Source organism: Eleutherodactylus coqui, chromosome 3 (genome assembly GCF_035609145.1).
Source record: "Eleutherodactylus coqui strain aEleCoq1 chromosome 3, aEleCoq1.hap1, whole genome shotgun sequence".
Taxonomy (NCBI): Eukaryota; Metazoa; Chordata; class Amphibia; order Anura; family Eleutherodactylidae; genus Eleutherodactylus; species Eleutherodactylus coqui.
This window is the reverse complement of record NC_089839.1, coordinates 232,680,143-232,701,718: the sequence shown is the minus strand read 5'-3', so window position 1 is coordinate 232,701,718 and position 21,576 is coordinate 232,680,143. Positions and strand designations below refer to the sequence as shown.

Here is a 21,576-nt window from a genome sequence, read left to right as displayed (position 1 = left end):
AGAAAGAGTCTGTCTTCATGCAGTGATTACCCTAGAAACTTCAATTTAATCCCTCAATACGGATACAAGTAACATGAGCAGTCTTCATCATTTCAGCATCAAAAAGTCCAGCAACCGTCTACTGATGTGAGCCCTGTGTTGAGAAGATTGTAATACAGAGCTAATATAAATCTATAGGGCTAATCACATGGTCCAGGTTTAGTCTGGGCACCGCCGACGGCCGTATTCATGTCTGGAGACCTAGGGGTGAGCGCCACAATCCTGCCTTTGCTGTGAAGTGGCACACTGACCCCACTGCTGATGGTCTGTCTTGTGTTCCAAGCTTGTGGAGCATTTGACTACTTCCGGGTTAGCCTACTTCCAACCTCTAGCTCTGATGCCAGGCATACGCAGGACATGGCTTACTATCACTGCTAACTTTCTGCTGCCAGGACGCTTGTCTAAATGTAATTATATAAATGTTCATTTCTATTCTTCCTGAGAAAGGGGAATCAATTGTATATCCCCGAAATGCATTGAGTTTGTATGATTTGGCTAGATAAACTCTTCTGGTATTGAAGATTTGAAAACTTGTCGGTCTCCTCCAGTTGATTAGTTCAGAGCTTTTCTAGAATGGAAGAGATGAGCCCATTGTTCTATTCTTTGGCTCTCCCCTCCAAAATGTGGGTATAAAACCAATTCACCACATCATATCAATCAAGTCCACACCCTCTGAAGCTCTTATTCTTTTTTTTATATACTAAAAGGGTTATGTCATGAACACAGCGCATTCTCTAAAGACATCTGCTAATAGAAGTCAAATTCCTAAAACTGCAACCGGCCACTGCCTACATGTTGGTTATTTGCTACATGGCGGCTGACGCGGTTGAACTGAGTGTCTACTGACCCTTATATTTCAAGCCCCTCCCCCCCCCCCCGAAAATCGGGGAAGGGCTTATTATCGGGGTAGGACTCATTATCGGGAAAATGCGGTAAATCCCCGAACAGCCAAATAATATATTCAAAGGTGCAATCACTATATCTCTAAGCTGATGTTATTCAATGAATGGCTGTGATTGGTTAATCGAGCGCTTGCTCTCATTGGCTGAAGCAGCACCCGATTGACCAATCTGAGGGTTAGCTTGCTGGAGGCGGTGTAGTCAAGCCCTGCTACAAGGAAGAACTGCTTTGTCGGTGTGCAGGAGGAAACTGAAGCCTGCAGCAGCGACATAGACCCAAACGCCAGCTGCTAAGTAAGTATTATTAGACACTCTCCAAAAATAAGACACTGTGCCTCTTTTGATGCAAAAATTAATATAAGACAGTGTCTTATTTTTGGGGAAACATGGTAGGTGTGACATCATATGATACCTCACATTGGGTGGATCTTTGCTTGATTCATTCTTCCACCATACCTACCCACCATCAGGGCAGGAGGCTACACCAACCTCTATCTAATCTAGCCTAAAGAAAATTGCTCTCCATCCAGCGCTTTAATGCAGTGTAGACAGCTAGTTAACTGAGTCAAGACTATTTGACCAAGGGTTCAGTTAGCTATACTAACAAGTTTGCTGCCCTTTCTGCAGATCTAGATTTAAGTGGAGGGGTATTGTCTCCTCCTTTACTTACTTAGTCTAGACAGTCAGCAAACTGGGTCACTAGCATCTGACTGCAGATCTAGTGAGTTAAACTAGCAAATCTGCTGACCTCTTTGCAGATCCAGATTCAACCTGAGGGGTATCGTTCCCCTAATCCTTATCTTTTTCTCTGAGCGCTGAGACACTGGTCTATACAGCAGGAGAATGGTGTTATAGAATAATAAACCATCTCTACGTTACCGATACTATCAAATTGGGTAGACCAATGGTAGCTACACACCAATGGTAGCTGCTAAGAGGCGGTGTATAAATACTAAATTTACACCTGCCAATAAGGAGAGCCAATATCAGAATTATTTGGGACTCCTATAAAATCTATCTTGAGCCGTCCCAGAAAATTCTTTTGCAACTATTAAAAATCAAGATACACCAGCAATTATTCTCTTGCATAAACAACTATCTACCGAGATATATCCACATTGATTCATATATCTGTCAAACCTTCCACATTGATGGACATATGTATTCTAAACAATTGACCACCCGGTTCTTGAAAAGTCGTGGGTCCGACTGAAATGCATTGAACCATTCATTTTGAATCAATCACTGAATATCTCGATTCAGTCAGTGATTACATCATCTCACTAAGGTCTAGAATTTTTTGGCTAATTATGTATGAATATTAGAAGATGGTTGGTCAAGTCTATCAACCAAACCAGTGAATGAAAACACTAAATTGGGACAATATCTCATACTGAGGGGTGACTCTAACCTATTACACTACAAAATCTCAGATATATGGGCGACACAACTAGGGAGATTGACAACGCCCTATCCCCCCATGTATATATTGTCCTTCTAATGGGAAGTTCCTATGGCACAAAAACTGCGTAGCCATACCTGAGGCGTACAAACTGAGTCTAAAATCACACTTCCTGTATGTGGTAACACCGTGACCTATACCAGCACGTGTGTTCTGCTCATTGTTGTATTGTCTTTGTCTTATTTTCTCATCAGTGGATGAGTGTCTTGAGCCCAAAGTGTGTTTTTTAAAGTAAAAGTAATAAAATATTATAGTTTTAAGGGATCTTCTGTGATTTGGGCATTTTATAAATTAGTTCCCTCTGCCTCTGTGATTCTCTTTTATCTGGGATCCAATTGGTGCCTGTAAAGATTTTCTTTTACTTGCATAAACACCTTTAACCCCCTTAAGGACCAGGCCATTTTGGTCCTAAAGGTCCAGACACTTTGTAGGGATTTTACCCATGTCGTGGTTTTACTGCCCTATTTTTTTCCTTCAGTTACCTAAATTATTTTTGTTGCGTTTTTTTTTCCTGTGAGTTATAGGGCTAATTTTTTATATACTGTTTTCAGGTTTATTGGTGGTAAGAAGTTAAAAAAAACTTTTTTTTTTCATTTATAGTTGTATTTTTTTTATTACTTTATTTTACCGTAAATTTTAGAGATAAGCAAGCACGCTCGGATAAGGCAGTAACTCGAGCAAGCATCGCTCTTCTCGAGTAACTGCATTCTCATCCAATCTGGCTCGGGGGGTGGGGTGGGGTGGTGGGGGATAGCGGGGTGGAGAGAGAGATCTCTCTCTCACTCTCTCCCCCGCTCCCCCCCAAGCCTGCTCGGACGAGAATGCAGTTACTCGAGAAGAGCAATGCTCGCTCGAGTTACTGCCTTATCTGAGCGTGCTCGCTCATCTCTAGTAAATATACTATGGAAATCGGTTCCTCATTTTGTTTCAGACATTTTGATATATAATACGTACAGTTTTGGATTATAGGGCACATAGGGCGGCAGTTTTGATTTGTATCAGTGGTGGATAATTTTCTTTTTTAGGTATATATTTATACTTCATTCTGTACATTTTTAAAACTTTTTTTGTAACTTTTTTTTTTAACATCTATGTACCCCATGATGTCATATAAGACTTCTCAGGGTCGTTCACATGGTCTTTTTTTTTTCTTCTATTTCACACTTCCTACTGGGGCATCCATAGGAGCCTCAGTTACAGGGGAAAACATCCCCATGTGGTGACATCAGTCACTAGCAGAGTTGATCAGGGTCTGCAGAGGCCCTTCAGCTGTGCTCTGTCAGGGGGCTCCCGGCAGTCACGTGATTGCCGGATCGCATAAGGGAAATAATACTTCCACTTTCACTCTTTAGTACATATTTTTAAAGGCAGATAGGGCTTATTTTCAGGGTAGGGGTTATATTTCAAGCCCCCCCCAAATCCTGGCAAAAGAGCGCACAAAAGAGCGCAACTTTGTAAAGACACAAAATCGCGATTACGCCGCAAGAAGACGCTGCAATTTTGCACAGAACACAAATGCGATTTTCTCACTGTGATATCGCTGTTGCCTGTGTGAAAAAAGCCTAATATGCTTTTGAAATCACCACGGTCAGTGCTCTGATTGTATCAAGCGCCGGCCAATCACAGCTGGTGCTCAATAAACCAATCACAGCCATTCAGAATGACATCACTGAATAGCTGTGATTGGTTTATCGAGTGCCGGCTATGATTGGTCGTCGCTCGATCCAATCACAGCCCTGACTGCGGGGTTTCAAAAGGAAGCGAGGGACAAGACAGCGGGGAGAAGACTGCAGTAGCTGGCCGGACCGCCAGGGACACAGACACCGGCTAATAGGTGAGTATTGAGGTTTTGTTTTTTTTTACCTCACTCGAGTATACGCCGAGGGGTGCTTTTTCAGCACATTTTTTTGTGCTGAAAAACTTGGCTTATACTCAAGTATATATGGTAGTTTGGAAGGTTAGTCCGCTATATCTACTACGTTTCTCTAAAAACACTTTAGGTAGAATGATCAGTGTACATGAAAGGTTATAAATGAAGAATTAAACACGGTACTGCACTGCACAGCGAGGATTGCATACATCAGTTTCTGCCTTATATTCTTGGTGCCGAGGTAGAAAACTGGCTAGTTACAACTTAGTTTGAACCTTTGCATGAATTTGATAAAACGCATTATGATCATGCTCCAAATTAAAGTACTAGAAACTACAGCAACAGGTTCTCAGTGTAATAAGCCTAGAGGTCCATCAAATTCATGCAAAGGTTCAAACTAAGTTGTAACTAACCAGTTTTCTAACTCTACCTCCTAGTGGATGAATATATAGACATCTAACCCCATCCACACGGTGCCAATACTCTACCCTGTCAAATAAACATAACAAAGAAGCTATCTCTGGCATTCTACATTTAGAGTCAGACGGTTCAGATTTGTATCTAGCTACTCTTCAGCTTATTGTCTGTCCATAGGGAATCTTTCCCAACACGAAAGATCACAATCATTGGTTCCTGATGAACTGTCTTGAATATTGACAGGGAAATGCATCAGCCATTGTAGAGAATTTAATAACTAATACATTAACAGACAAAATAAAGTTATTCTCAATAAATGATGAAGTCGGCAAACTAGCGCAATACACTTAATGCGGGAACTGTGCTTCTTTTAGGGAACCCCTATATCTTAATAATAGGAATAGGAAGCGCATTGATACCTGACTTGTATTTAAACCTACCAGGTTCATATGTGTTTCTGGTTTTGAGAGTTACTATAACACCATGTGCTGTCACTATATCTCGGACAGTATGGTGCTATAGTCTATAAATTCTGAACCACCCCTAATATCAGCGACACTATTCTTTTTCCATAGCGGACCCTTGGAACTTTTACATCTGTACCTTTAGTTGTTGGGTACCCACTGTGTCATCTGGAATATCAGCAATCCTATATAGGGTCCTCTGAGACTGTTTTTGTTTATGTATGTCTGTTTGTCAGCCCTTTTTGTGCTTTTTAATCAAGTATTAATAAAAATGTACCATTTTATCTAATAGTCTCTTCTGTGAAGGGCTCGTAATAGTATACTTACAGACTTTTTTTCTGCCCCTGTGATTTTCCAGTATATAGGATAAGAGTAGAAGGCAGGGCTGCTATTATTTATGGGTGGTGATTTATGATGTGTTATCTGTCACTTAACAACAACCAGGACTTTAGCTGTCTTTTCCCCTCCTCTAAAAATGAGATGTTTTCCCAGAAATATTGATTAAACATGTCACATCCAGACAAATAGCATGCACATTCCACTCTACATCCAACATATTTCATACCAAAATATATCCGGTATGCGTTAAAATGACTAACTGCATCTTTTATATCCAAGAGTAGTGGCAACAGTTGGTGGTGGCTATAATGAAACTTTATTCTCTGCTTGTTGAATAGAGCACCTAAGCTACTAGTAATATAGTAACACAGGGGCATTTATTTGTATTATGCCCTGTATGCCATATTTTTGGAATACAAGAGTTGCAGTTTTGGGGCATTTGACAAAATCGTGACTTTTTGGACTTTTATGACATTTTAGATATTATCATAATTGTGATCAAGGGGGACTGGTCTTCTCAGCCATACATAGTGTTCGGCCTCTTTCACACAAAGGTCATTTTAACGCTCCGATAGCAGTGGTTAAAAATTGCGACTATCAGAGCTTAAAATTGCATGTACAAAGAATAGCTGTGACCAAGTCACGGCTATTCTCCGCAATTTTATTGTCCATTCACATGCCTGGCTGCAGTGAAATAACAGCACAGCCCTGAAATCCCTCGGTCAGTAGAACAACTTTTAAATGATTTAAATGCCTCAACTAGAGGCACCTGTAGCTGTTTAGCAGTGCTCGCCACTGCTAAACTTCCTCCCCCTCTCTTTGCCAGCCGGCTCCCATAGACTCCTATAGGAGTCTATGGAGTCTCCTGCATTGTGCTGTCAAAAAATAGGACAAGTGCTATCATTTGATGCAGAGGATTATCGGTGTTAAAGAAACAAAGCTATAGTGCTATCTTTTGATGAGTCGTTTCTTTTTCTGCGTCACAAAAACATTCGTCCAAAGGAACCCATAGGAACCCATATTGTTCTATGTGCGAGCAGATTCACACTGTGTGTCTTAGGTTTGCCATAAAATTGTATTAATGAATGCAATTCCACAAATCCAGTTCATACTTTCTATACAGCTTAAAAGGGATTAAATATGGAAGGAGTTTAATGAAATTCTAATGACCACTGAGGAAGAAGCGAAGTTCACTTGGAAACACTTCTAAAAGAGAAATTTTAAGTGTAACTTTTAAATGGTCCTAACTGGACCGCAAAAGCATATGTTACTTGCACCCATCATGTTATCGCTTGTGGGAAGGAGACCTGGAGCTGTTTGAACACAGCCCAGCAGAAACATCTTGATACGAATGCATATGTGCATGGAGCTACAGGTCTCAGCCAAACACATAATGTGAAAAGACCCTGAGTATGATTGTAGTTATGATACCTTTTAATGGCTAACAAAAACAAATGTTAATGTGGGCTTTAGAACCTATGGAGGGTCCTTCTTCAGGCTTAAATGAAACAGATCCGTAGAGGCATGCATATTTATACACACATACGGTACTTATGACAAGGCACAAACATGGATGTGATTAACTTGCACTTAAAATAATACTACAACAGAAATACAAACATCTTTAAATAGTCACTGATAAAGATGTGAAGGTTTTATGGTCCCTGAATTAGTATTAGGGGGGTCACCAGGTCAGGAGTGTTATCTGTGCTATACGAGATAAGGAGCTGCAAGACCTGCTCATATGTACTGACTGTGGACAGGATGCAAGTCCCCAAAACACAACAGTACTATAAGATCCCAGTGACATTCACATGTTCCATGTCTGATGTTGTGTACTTGATCTTGTGTAGTAAATGTCCTGTTGGGGCCCTTTATGTTGGAGAAACAGGATAAAAATTTAAAGTGAGGATGAGGTCTCATCGTCACACAATTAAACAGAGAAAGACAGAATTACCTGCAGCAGAGCACTTTTCTAGTCATGGACATAACATAGAAGATATGAAAGTTATTATACTGAAAGGCAATCAAATCACAAAGCCATAGAAGAATTTGAGAATATCAATTTACCACTTTCAACAGAGGGTTAAATTGTTCAAAAGGATTCATGCATGCAAATACCACCCATAGCCTCCTATGGAGGACCACTGCTTCCTGTACACGAGCGGAAATCAACTGTGATTTCCGCTCGCGGCAGAAGAATTGAGTATGGATCTTTTTCATTTAAGCCTGCAGCAGAACCCTGCAAAGTTTCGAAAGCTCGCATTAACATCATGTATTTTTGTTAGCCATTATAGATGAGCGAGTATACTCGCTAAAGGCAATTGCTCAAGCGAGCATTGCCATTAGCGAGTATCTCCCCCACTCGAGACGGAAGGTTCGGGTGCCGGCAGCGGGCACGGAGCTGCGGGGGAGAGCGGGGCGGAACGGAGGGGAGATCTCTCTCTCCCTCTTTCCCCCCCGCTCCCTCCTGCTGACAGACGCTACTCACCGCTCCCTGCCCGCTGCCGGCACCCAAACCTTCTGTCTCGAGCGGGGGAGATACTCGCTAAAGGCAATGCTCGCTCGAGCAATTGCCTTTAGCGAGTATACTCGCTCATCTCTATTAGCCATTAAAAAGTATCATATCTACAAGATTACGTGGTTTCTCTTACTGGGAACAATCACATTTTGCTCTACTGGCTAACATGGTACCAAACTTTTTTGAAGGGCTTTATCACACAGCCATAGGCATTTTTATGTGTGCCCGCCGGCACTGTAAAAACGTGTGAACAGGCACACAAATCTAACATTTGTGCACCCGTTGAGACAGCACAGCCCCAGCACATGTACGCGGAGGCCACAATGCTGTTGAGCTTCAGGAGACAGCTTACCTGTCTCCCCCTTCTTTCACCCTCTCCGGCTCACCTCCTCTCTCCTCACCTCCGGCTGTTTGCAATAAGAGGGGACGTGATAGGGGGCGGAACTCAGATCCTGCTCCTCGCCACCCCTTATCTGCAGCCAGCAATGGGATGGTGTGGGGCAGAGCTTGGCTTCGCCCCCGCCCTGCCCCCTCCCATTGCAAACAGCCACAGGGGAGGAGAGAAGGGGGGGAGTTTAGCAGTCACACTGCTAAACTCCCTCCCTTCTTCGACCCATGTCATTGGCTCCCTTAGGAGCCCATACAACATCCAACATATTCCAGCTGGAAAGATAGTTCCAAGACTATCTTTCTGGCCTGGCGTAAAAGCGGCCCGCAAGAAGCAGACAGGAGAATGCACACCAAACACTGTGGGGGGACAGAAAGGGGGGGGGTGCAGTAACAGCTACAGCACTCAGTCCAATGCACCCGACATTGCAGTGTAGTACCAAGATCGGGTCCACGATCCTGATACCCAGTGGCAGGCTGCAAACAACTCCACAGTGCAGCAGAGAGTCTTCCTGGCAAAGCTCAGGTACCTCCGATCTAGAAGAGGCTCTTCTACCTCACGGGGCACATAAAGTGACGTAGCGGGCCACATTTAACCTGCGGGCCTTGAGTTTCACACAAGTGATCTAGAGTCTACAGTTGCAGTGAAAAAAAACTCAGGAGCATTTTGGTTTTATGTGGGTGAGGTTTTTGCTTTTAGTTCTAAAAATTTGTTGAGTGCCTACAAATTCCTCTTAAATTTCATAAATGGGATTTTGCTAAATGGTTTAGAATTTCTGGAGCCTAGAAATATTAGATTATTTTTCTTTAATTAAAATAAGAAGATTGCAAGCATAGTGGAAAACAATTCAGGAGTGTTATGTTTCTTTTCTAAGAAACTGTAAGGGGTTGTATACTGTATGTATTTATTTTGGCTTGAATGTGAAGATGTGAGCACATATGGTATACTATATAGCTGTGCTTGGGATTTCACAGTGTACAGTGAAATGTCATCAAGTTGTAAGTGGACACTAGAAAAATGTATTCAGTAGTACTTCCTGCAGCATGCAGGTAATCATCATAGACAGTACAAGTTCTGGCCATCCCTCACTGCCTGGTTATTCAGGACTGCTTAGATGCATTATCCTAGACCTTGGCAATCTGTACAATATAGCTTATTGTTCACCAAAATTCTGATTGCTGTATGTATCTTGCAAGGAAATCCATTACACTACAGAATATATTGAGAGTTGAGAGAGGTGATAACTAATGCAAAGGGTTGCTCGGATGATAAGGTCAATGATTAATTTTTTTAATACAATAGGGGACAAAACAAGGATCTCTCCCAGCATCTATTTATACCCAGGACTGTGTCGGTAACAAGAGGGCATCCTCTACGTCTAGAGGAAAGAAGGTTTCATCACCAACATAGGAGGGAGTTCTTTACTGTAAGAGCAGTGAGACTGTGGAACTCACTGCCTGAGGATGTGGTGATAGTGAACTCAATATACAAGTTTAAGAGGGGACTAGATGCCTTTTTTGAGCACTATGATATTACAGGATATAGACATTAAATGACCAGCGGGGTTGTTGATCCGGGTCTTGGATTCAGTTAGGAGCTTTCAAACATTGATCCAGGGATTATTCTGACTGCCATTATGGAGTCGGGAAGGAATTTTTCCCCCAAATGGGCTGAATTGGCTTCTGCCTCATTGGTTTTTTTTTGCCTTTCTCTGGATCAACAATGGGGGGTGGAAACAGGTTGAACTAGATGGACAGCCTAACATACTAACATACTATGTTACTATGTTATTCTGCCATGGAAATACAAATAGATTGTAATATTTCGCGCAATCTCTAAAAATACAATGTTTCACTGGAATCCGAGTTCCTGCAACTCATCAGATAAGAGTATGATTGCACAGCTGTACTGTGAGGAAAACAATTCCCGTCCATGAAGAGGAAATGATAGATGACAAGATGATATAGTTTGATGTCAAGTATGCTGTATCAGGAAAGCATGTAAGTGATTGTAATAGATGGTTGTCTTTAGGTTGTGTTGGTTTACAAAAACTATTTCCTACCAACCCCAATTAGGGAATTCTAACTGGCTACAAAGAGCATCTCAATCAACGTAATTAGTGCAGTGTAAGGGTCAGAATCCAGGTGCAGTGAGGGTTTCAGATGGTAACAAATAGAGGTCAGGAGCAAGTCAGAGGTAAGAAACCAGCCAGAGGTCAGATATCAGCAGTAAGGGATTTAGATCACTTATGGTATTGTAGGTCATTGGTACACACATATCAGCAGTAAGGGGTTTAAACAAAACATGGTCTTCCAGTTAGCTAGGGGTTGATCCACGGACGGTTGATCCAAGAGTCACATACCTCTCCCTGCTCCGACCTATGTCCCATGTCGCTGCTCTGGGTCTCTCCTATGATATCGCGTTTACAGTCTGCCACAGCCTGTTTCCAGGCATCACAGGCTGCTTCAGCCAATGACAGGGCTCAGCGATAAAGCGCTGATCAAGAGCGAGGACCAATCGGTGGCACAAGACACAGTGGGGAGCAGGGAGTCTTTGTTTTATGTCAGGGATAACTGGGCTTTATAGGAGAAAAGATCTCAGCCACCCCTTTAACAGTAAGGGATTTAGATGAATCATGGTTTTATATAGTACTCAGACATTGGTACATGCATATTAGCCATAGCAATGTGGTTCATTTTGGCTGTAGACAGCAAACCTGTCACTGTATGTGCTACTGTAGCTTTTATTACATACTGCAAGTATTAAACAGCCTTATAAGACATGAATTAATCATTGTGCAAAATTGAATAACTATAAAATTTCTGTTCCAGAAATTGGTCCAGTCACAATCACAACGGATCCAGAGACGTTCAAGAATGAGCTTAAAGAATTATACGTACAGGTCAGTAAAAGTATTACAGGGTCCTAGCAGAGGATTTAATATCAAAATATCGGCATTCTATCCTCATGTACTATTTATTGTACAGCGTCATACTGTAACTCATATATTTTCCACAATGTCATAATTTTTTCCTTAAACCGTGTACGCTATTAATCTTCTTGATTTTATTTAATGGTTTCTCGTGCATATTTATTAGTGATAATGGTGATAGCAGTAACAGTCCTTTTTAGAATACATAACTGAACATATTTTTTACATAGCTGGCATTATTGGTTCAAACTTTTAATCAACAAGTCTATTAGCTTCACCCCATTATTTAAGCATACGCAAACACCTTACTTGTGTTCCCGCCTTACTAAAATCTGCTCAAAGATTGGATACAAAAACCCTATGAAATAATCAGATACTCTCCAGAGAATACTCTCTGACAGCTCTGCACGATATCATAAATGTTTATGATGGAATACCCTTTATTTGGGTTAAGGATTCTTAACCAATAGCATTTTAGGGAAAAGGCTGCAATTTTTTGAATTGGTTATGCTTTTCCTGGTGTTTTTTTGCCTCTTTTGGGGTGGTGCAAAAAATGCTACAGCCAGATGTTTGTTATAAGCCAATAGGGAATTGTAAACTGCACTGGAAGCAGTACAGATTCTTGTGGCTTTTTTTTGCTGCATGTGTGTATTTTTTTTTTTCCAATTTTTGTAATTTCTTTTTTCAAAATGCAGAATGCTCTACGTGTGGCCTTTTTTTTAGGTGTTTCTCAATAGACTTTTCGATAGGAAAACAAAACACCGCAAGGAAGCGAATGTCAAAAATGTGTGAAGAAAAAATGCCACCCAAAATTTTTGCTATAAAAGCATGAAAGTCATGAAATCTTTTTTACAAGCCCTCCAAAATGCCACAAAAATGTGAAGGAAATGCATTTTTTTAATTGACTTTGATGTGAGTTATTGATTTAAGAAGAGCAGCTGTTCCTCAACAGGTACTGTAACATTTTCAGAGCTAAATAGAATTGACTGGACTTGTGGGAACATTAAAGTTTTTGTTAACGCTGACCTTTAACCATGATTTTCACTGTAGACCAAAGCAAAGGATATCTATTTGGAAGTGGTATATCAATCATGGGAGGATGCCCTCTAGACACCGCGGGTGGGGAATGGTGATGGAGACCCTATGGGTTGTGAACCTTGAGTCATGATATGTTTCACAAATGACTGCTCTGTATGAAATAAAAGCCATCAGGCACTGGAATTGAAAGAAACTCCGAGTCTCCTGAGCCTTTCTGCACCTGTTCCAACCATCCCGACGAAAAGATGGTGATCCTGATAAGCGAGTAACCCCCAGGTTGCCACACTTGTTATTACCTATTTAGACATTGAGAGAACTGGTGGTATTTAGGAGGGGATAGATTAAGAGCGAATAGGTTGTTGGTTGACATAAGAATCTGCAGGTTGTGTACAAGTACTCTTTATAGGGTACAAAGTAAACAACTAAAGTAAAAGATGACACAATAGTTAACTTTTTCAGCTCCAAATGATTTATTTTAGACCTCATGTCCATGGGGAAATTCAGACCCGCCACAGACTCTTCATGCAGTAGTCAAGTGTTTTTTCTTCACATAGCTTCTTAAGAACTGTCATTAATCTCAGTTAAACTTTTGGCTTTGCTTGTTTGCTGTTTTGGAGCAGATTTGTAGTAAATGGAAGGTACAAAGAAGATTATGTTTATTATGCCACAAATCAATTTTAGGGTTATTATGACATATATTGCTATAGACTAATACATACACACCTATCAGCCATAAGTATATACACACCGATCAGCCAACAAGTGAACTGATTAACATTTGTTGAGACATAGCAATGGCAAGTGCAACAGTCAGTTCATGAAACTGATATCTTGGAGGCAAGAAAAATGGGCAAGCATGGGGAACTGAGCAACTTTGACAGGGCAAAGTTGACATGATTAGACAAGTGGATTAAAGCATCTCCAAAATTGCAGATTTTGTGGAATATTCCCAGTCTACTCTGAATAGTGCCTACCAAAGTGGTCTGGCAGCAGGGTCATGAATGTCCAGAGCTCATTGATGCCAGGGGAAGGGAAGACTAGCCTGTTTGGTCCAATGGTATAGAAGAGTAACAAATTGCTGAAAACGTTATTGAGGCCTATAATAGGAAGTCTCAGAACACTTATTGCTTAACAACTTACTGTGTATGAGCCACATAGATGTAGACCAGTCAGAATACCCATATTGGCCCCTATTCACTACCAAAGGCACCTACATTGGCATCGGAAGTGGGCCATGAAGAAATGCAAGATAGTGGTCTCGTCTCATGAATATCCACATAAAGTAATTGACAGTTTCTCTCCAGCAGCTCCATAGTGATATATCTGTCAATCATAGGCTGTGGGTAACATGAAGGAGCAACCAAAGCATCACATGAGTAAATTAGACTCCTGCTCATGATCCAGCACAACCTTCATTCTGACAGAGGCACAAATAAAATTGTTGACCATTTACTCCTACATGTAGCCTCTTTAGATCTATTAAACAGGCATCATTATTCTGATGACAGATTCCCTGAATGTGTAGTGCTCCAGAGTAGGGGCCCCACAGCACTTATCTAGCTACCTCATGTGGTGTATGTGTGTGTGTAGATGTATTGTCAATAGTGTTAACTTGTGTGCATTGGCCTAGACAGGTCCCTAAAAGGTCAATGTCTGGTGTCTGTTGCAACTAACATGTGATTGACTGAGCATAATTCACCCTAACCTGCTCTGTGCCTTGTTAGTCACTACTATCTAGCCCTGCGATTGGGTAGCGAGGATTCCCTCTAGCTCAGGATTGGTTAGTGGGGAGATATAAAAGTCAGAACTTGTGTGTGGTGGTTGTGTTTCTGAGGAGAGAGTCCAAGATGTAGACTAAGAGAGAGCTAAGGAGGAGATCAAGCCAAGCCTCAGAGTAATCAAGCTAAGCCTGGGCTCAAATCAAATCTGAGCTTACGTCAAGTCCAGCTTAACCTGGTCTGGGTCAAGTCAAATAAGCCTGAGGAATTCAAGTCGTGGAGCAGAGTCTTATTACACCTTAAAAGAAGGCATCTAAGTCAGGGCAGATCCCACGCAGCTGGAAGGAAATCAGGCCTTGTAACCGTGGGTTTACCGTATCCCTGCCTAGTCAAAGGTCAGTGTGTCCACAAGAGATCTTGCACTCTTCCTTCCATTCCTCCACCAATATCCTTCTAACAGAGCAAGCCTGCAACTTAGTCTGGCAGCCACCACAGTAGAGAGAGAGAGAGAGTTGAGAAACTCACTGTATGTTAATGCGTGTACATGAAAAGTTATGGAAGTTCTTACTGCATGCCAATATACCAAGTGTGACTGTGTGCTTGAATCTACAAGAATCAGTAAACTGTGTGACTTCGGTTTTACTGCAACCTGTTTGGACTTGTCTCTTTATTGCACTACCACAAGAACACTAGCATTCAAAGGCACTGGCATCACATTAGACATTACACGAACTACAAATGGCTATGCCAAGAACCTCCTTGCAATCCACCTGCTGCACGAGTCTCTATTCTAGGTCGGGTAGCAACTACCGTGACCAAACCAAAGTTAGAACATCCACTCAAGCTACTTCTGCCAGCTGCCAACTGCTGTTCACTGCAAATGTAAAAGGGAATTTATAAGATGACATCTCTGTCATTAACATCTCAAAACTGCTTATAAATGGTAGCAAGTCTAGACCTCCTAAATAAATATGACCCCAAACCAGACAACAGTTACTCGCCTCTCCACATTCCTTTAGTGTTCTTCATTCCCAGACATCAGGACTGTCTTGAATGGTGCCCAAGAATGAAGACAACTGCAGGAACAAGGAGAGGACTATGTGGTCAAGACTTGGTGCAACACAGAGACTTGTCTGCTCTTCTCAGATGCCTTGTGACTGAGTTATCTGAGGGAAAGTGCTGCTGCTGGTGCTGCTGTAGGGAGAGTGTTAGGAGTGAGTGTAGGCTTCAAGAACCCCAACGGTCCTTCTCAGGGCCTCATCTATCCGTGTGCAGTACTGTGGAGGGTGCTGTTAGCAGTGTTGCACAATTTTTTTTTTTCAAAATCGGCTGTCTGCAGAGCATTGCGCCCTGCAGTAATAGTCCAGGGACAGAAGTGGTGGTTAGGCAGGGAGAGTGTTAGGAGTGAGTGTAGGCTTCAAGAACCCCAACGGTCCTTCTTAGGGCCACATTTAACCGTGTGCAGTACTGTGCAGGCTGCTGTTAGCAGTGTTGCATTTTTTTTTTTTTCAAAATCGGCTGTGCAGAGCATTGCGCCCTGCAGTAATACTACAGGGACAGAATTGTGTAGGCAGGGCCAGAAGACATATTATTGATTGAATATAGTCAGTGGGCCTTTTCTTTTTAAAAAAAGGGAAAAATTCTATGTGCCCTGCCTCTGTCAGTCCTCAGCGTTCTGTGTACGTGTGTGGTGGGTGGAGATAGTAAACAAATCATACGCAGCCAGCTACGTTTAACAGCAGGCTTGCGCCAATTTATTTCCTGCCTTCCTGGGAAAAATCACCGCTCTGCTGCACTTCATATAACTGCATTTCTGTGGAACAGATTTCTTATCTGATTGAATATAGTCAGTGGGCCTTTTCTTTTTAAAAAAAGGGAAAAATTCTATGTGCCCTGCCTCTGTCAGTCCTCAGCGTTCTGTGTACGTGTGTGGTGGGTGGAGATAGTAAACAAATCATACGCAGCCAGCTACGTTTAACAGCAGGCTTGCGCCAATTTATTTCCTGCCTGGCAAATCAAATCACTGGTAATACACCATGCTGAGGGGTAGGGGTAGGCCTATAGGACGTGGACGCGGGCGAGGACACGGAGGCCCAAGTCAGGGTGTGGGCACAGGCCGAGCCAGTGCGGTGGCCAGGGGTAGAGGCAGGGCCAGACCGAATAATCCACCAACTGTTTCCCAAAGCGCCCCCTCGCGCCATGCCACCCTGCACAGGTCAAGGTGCTCTACGGTGTGGCAGTTTTTCACAGAGACGCCTGACGACCGACGAACAGTGGTGTGCAACTTTTGTCGCGCCAAGATCAGCTGGGGAGGCACCACCAACAGCATGCGCAGGCATATGATGGCCAAGCACCCCACAAGGTGGGACGATGCCCGTTCACCGCCTCCGGTTTGCACCACTGCCTCTCCCCCTGTGCCCCAACCTGCCACTGAGATCCAACCCCCCTCTGAGGACACAGGCACTACCGTCTCCTGGCCTGCACCCACACCCTCACCTCCGCTGTCCTCGGCCCCATCCAGCAATGTCTCTCAGCGTAGCGTCCAGACGTCGCTAGCGCCACAGTTTGAGCGCAAGCGCAAGTACGAAGCCACGCACCCGCACGCTCAAGCGTTAAACGTGCACATTGCAAAATTGATCAGCCTAGAGATTCTGCCGTATAGGCTTGTGGAAACGGAGGCTTTCAAAAGCATGATGGCGGCGGCGGCCCCGCGCTACTCAGTTCCCAGTCGCCACTACTTTTCCCGATGTGCCGTCCCAGCCCTGCACGACCACGTCTCCCGCAACATTGTACGCGCCCTCACCAACGCGGTTACTGCCAAGGTCCACTTAACAACGGACACGTGGACAAGCACAGGCGGGCAGGGCCACTATATCTCCCTGACGGCACATTGGGTGAATTTAGTGGAGGCTGGGACAGAGTCAGAGCCTGGGACCGCTCACGTCCTACCCACCCCCCGAATTGCGTGCCCCAGCTCGGTGGTGGTATCTGCGGGGGTGTATGCTTCCTCCACTAAACCACCCTCCTCCTCCTCCTACGCAACCTCTGTCTCGCAATCAAGATGTGTCAGCAGCAGCACGTCGCCAGCAGTCGGTGTCACGCGGCGTGGCAGCACAGTGGTGGGCAAGCGTCAGCAGGCCGTGCTGAAACTATTCAGCTTAGGAGAGAAGAGGCACACGGCCCACGAACTGCTGCAGGGTCTGACAGAGCAGACCGACCGCTGGCTTGCGCCGCTGAGCCTCCAACCGGGCATGGTCGTGTGTGACAACGGCCGTAACCTGGTGGCGGCTCTGCAGCTCGGCAGCCTCACGCACGTGCCATGCCTGGCCCATGTCTTTAATTTGGTGGTTCAGCGCTTTCTGAAAAGCTACCCCCACTTGTCATACCTGCTCGGAAAGGTGCGCCGGATCTGCGCACATTTCCGCAAATCACACACGCACGCTGCCACCCTGCGGACCCTACAACATCGGTTTAATCTGCCAGTGCACCGACTGCTGTGCGACGTGCCCACACAGTGGAACTCTACGCTCCACATGTTGGCCAGACTCTATGAGCAGCGTAGAGCTATAGTGGAATACCAACTCCAACTTGCGCGGCGCAGTGGGAGTCAGCCTCCTCAATTATTTACAGAAGAGTGGGCCTGGTTGGCAGCCATCTGCCAGGTCCTTGGAAAATTTGAGGAGTCTACCCAGGTGGTGAGCGGCGATGCTGCAATCATTAGCGTCACCATTCCTCTGCTATGCATCTTGAGAAGTTCCCTGCAAAGCATAAAGGCAGATGCTTTGCGCTCGGAAACAGAGCCGGGGGAAGACAGTATGTCGCCGGATAGTCAGAGCACCCTCCTGTCTATATCTCAGCGCGTTCAGGAGGAGAAGGAGGAGCATGAGGAGGATGAGGAGGAGGGGGAAGAGACAGCTTGGCCCACTGCTGACGGTACCCATGCTGCTTGCCTGTCATCCTTTCAGCGTGTATGGCCTGAGGAGGAGGAAGAGGAGGAGGAGGAGGATCCTGAAAGTGATCTTCCTAGTGAAGACAGCCATGTGTTGCGTACAGGTACCCTGGCACACATGGCTGACTTCATGTTAGGATGCCTTTCTCGTGACCCTCGCGTTACACGCATTCTGGCCACTACGGATTACTGGGTGTACACACTGCTCGATCCACGGTATAAGGAGAGCCTTTGCACTCTCATTCCCGAAGAGGAAAGGGGTTCGAGAATGATGCTATACCACAGGGCGCTGGTGGACAAACTGATGGTAAACTTCCCATCCGACAGCGCTAGTGGCAGAAGGCGCAGTTCCGAGGGCCAGGTAGCAGGGGAGGCGCAAAGATCAGGCAGCATGTACAGCGCAGGCAGGGGAACATTCTCCAAGGCCTTTGCCAGCTTTATGGCTCCCCAGCAAGACTGTGTCACCGCTCCCCAGTCAAGGCTGAGTCGGCGGGAGCACTGTAAAAGGATGGTGAGGGAGTACGTAGCCGATCGCACGACCGTCCTCCGTGACGCCTCTGCCACCTACAACTACTGGGTGTCGAAGCTGGACACGTGGCCTGAACTCGCGCTGTATGCCCTGGAGGTGCTTGCTTGTCCTGCGGCTAGCGTCTTGTCAGAGAGTGTGTTTAGTGTGGCTGGGGGAATCATCACGGATAAGCGTACCCACCTGTCAACCGACAGTGCCGACAGGCTTACACTCATCAAGATGAACAAAGCCTGGATTTCCCCAGACTTCTCTTCTCCACCAGTGGACAGCAGCGATACCTAAGCAATACGTAGGCTGCACCCGCGGATGGAAGCATCGTTCTCTCTCACCATCCAAAACGGGGACATTTCTGCTTCATCAATCTGTGTATAATATTCCTCCTCCTGCTCCTCCTCCTGAAACCTCACGTAATCACGCCGAACGGGCAATTTTTCTTAGGGCCACAAGGCTCACTCATATAATTTTTCTAAACAATTTTTATACGTTTCAATGCTCTTAAAAGCGTTGAAACTTTAACTTGAACCAATTTTTCGTTAAACTGGGCTGCCTCCAGGCCTAGTTACCACTTAAGCCACATTAACCAAAGCGATTAATGGGTTTCACCTGCCCTCTTGGTTGGCCATGGCCAATTTTTTGGATGTACATTAGTACTGTTGATACAGCAATTTTTGTGGGCCCTCGCCTACAGTGTAATCAAATGAATTTTTAGCCCACCTGCATTACAGCTGACGTTACATCCGCTGTGTTGGGCAATGCAATGGGATATATTTATGTACCGCTGGTGGCTTCCTGGCACCCACCCATGCTGTGGGTCCACAGAGAATTATAAATGCATCTGTTTCCACATCTAAAGAACCCCAGTCAGACTGGGGCATGCAGTGTGGGCCGAAGCCCACCTGCATTAAGCACGACATTACTACCTCAGCTGTGTTGGGCAATGCAATGGGATATATTTATGTACCGCCGGTGGCTTCCTGGCACCCACCCATGCTGTGGGTCCACAGAGAATTATAAATGCATCTGTTTCCACATCTAAAGAACCCCAGTCAGACTGGGGCATGCAGTGTGGGCCAAAGCCCACCTGCATTAAGCACGAAATTACTACCTCAGCTGTGTTGGGCAATGCAATGGGATATTTTTATGTACCACCAGTGGGTTCCAGGGAGCCACCCATGCTGTCGGTCCACAGGGAATTATAAATGCATCTGTTTCCACTTCTAAAGAACCCCAGTCAGACTGGGGCATGCAGTGTGGGCCGAAGCCCACCTGCATTAAGCACGAAATTACTACCTCAGCTGTGTTGGGCAATGCAATGGGATATTTTTATGTACCGCCGGTGGGTTCCAGGGAGCCACCCATGCTGTCGGTCCACAGGGACTTCACAATAGGGAGTTGTACCTGCCTGTGTCTATGAATTAAAAACCGCGGTCTGACTGGGGCATGCAGACACCTTGACAGAATGAATAGTGTGTGGCACATAGGTTCCCCATTGCTATGCCCACGTGTGCAGCTCCTGATGGCGGTGGCACAGGATTATATTTCTCATTGCTTCTGTACAGCATTGTGGGCTATCGCCCCACCCCTTTTAAAGAGGGTCGCTGCCTAGCCGTGCCAACCCTCTGCAGTGTGTGCCTGCGGTTCCTCGTCATGGCAGACGCACTTATAAATAGACATGAGGGTGGCGTGGCATGAGGGCAGCTGAAGGCTGCGCAGGGACACTTTTGTGTGCGCTGTGGACACTGGGTCGTGCAGGGGGGGTTGGGCAGCATGTAACCCAGGAGAAGTGGCAGCGGAGTGTCATGCAGGCAGTGATTGTGCTTTGTTGGAGGTAGTGTGGTGCTTAGCTAAGGTATCCATTGCTAATGAGGGCTTTTCAGAAGTAAAAGTTGTTGGGGGGGGGGCCCACTCTTGCCGGTATTGTGGCTTAATAGTGGGACCTGTGAACTTGAGATGCAGCCCAACATGTAGCCCCTCGCCTGCCCTATCCGTTGCTGTATCGTTCCCATCACTTTCTTGAATTGCCCAGATTTTCACACATGAAAACCTTAGCGAGCATCGGCGAAATACAAAAATGCTCGGGTCGCCCTTTGACTTCAATGGGGTTCGTTACTCGAAACGAACCCTCGAGCATCGCGATAATTTCGTCCCGAGTAACGAGCACCTGAGCATTTTGGTGCTCGCTCATCTCTAGTTCTCTTATGTTCGAATTTCCTAAAATGTTTTGGTATATGCAATAGACTTCCATAATTTGGAATATTTGCTTTATCACCTTAGATACATTATAGATCATTATTGGTGTGATAAATTGGATTTATGGTCTCCTTAATATGTCCCAAGTGTTTATAGATTGATTTCTACACTTTGCCTTAATAGATACAATCACTTTGTTGTGCTGCTTTTTCTACCCACAATACAGGGTGGTGGTGACTGTCCGGAGATGAGTGTTGGAGCCATTAAAATTGCCCTGGAAATATCTCTACCTGGATCTTTTATCTATGTGTTTACTGATGCAAGGTCGAAGGATTACCAGCTCGCTAATGATGTCCTGCAATTAATACAGCAGAAACAGTCACAAGTGAGTATTAAGGCAAACCTAACTGTAACTGTTTCAAACAGTTCCCATCAAGTTACGTTCGGCTTTTGTTCAAATTCCGTTTAACACGGGATACAGGATGAACACTGAGGATCTGATGTTCATTTCTATCAGGAAGAGCCTTGCTCCAACAGTGGAGTAGGTCCTCGCCACTGGCTGAGAGCCGTGGAAGCAGTGACTTCTAGAAATGCTATGAGAGCCATTTATACTTACTGATTGTGCCACTAAAATTCTTACTATTTTTGAATATAAGCACTAAATTACAGTAGCTGGAGCAATGCCTCCGAGTGTGACAGAAAAATGACAAATATATATAATTTCTTTTTTTAATAGTGGCTGCTGTAGATATAAATGTATGATATATATGTTCTTATATTTATTGTTATTCCACCTTTGACACCAGAATAGTTGCTTGCAT

The 21,576-nt window shown here is 44.4% G+C and overlaps 1 protein-coding gene across 1 annotated transcript in view; it reads left to right on the top strand.

The window, feature by feature from the left end:
• Positions 1–21,576, top strand: part of HMCN1 (hemicentin 1) — a 313,489-nt gene that overhangs the window by 19,246 nt on the left and 272,667 nt on the right. Inside the window, exons 2-3 of the mRNA XM_066597086.1 lie at positions 11,231–11,301; positions 20,982–21,140. Coding sequence (XP_066453183.1) covers positions 11,231–11,301; positions 20,982–21,140 — 230 coding nt within the window. The remainder of the gene's footprint in view (positions 1–11,230; positions 11,302–20,981; positions 21,141–21,576) is intronic.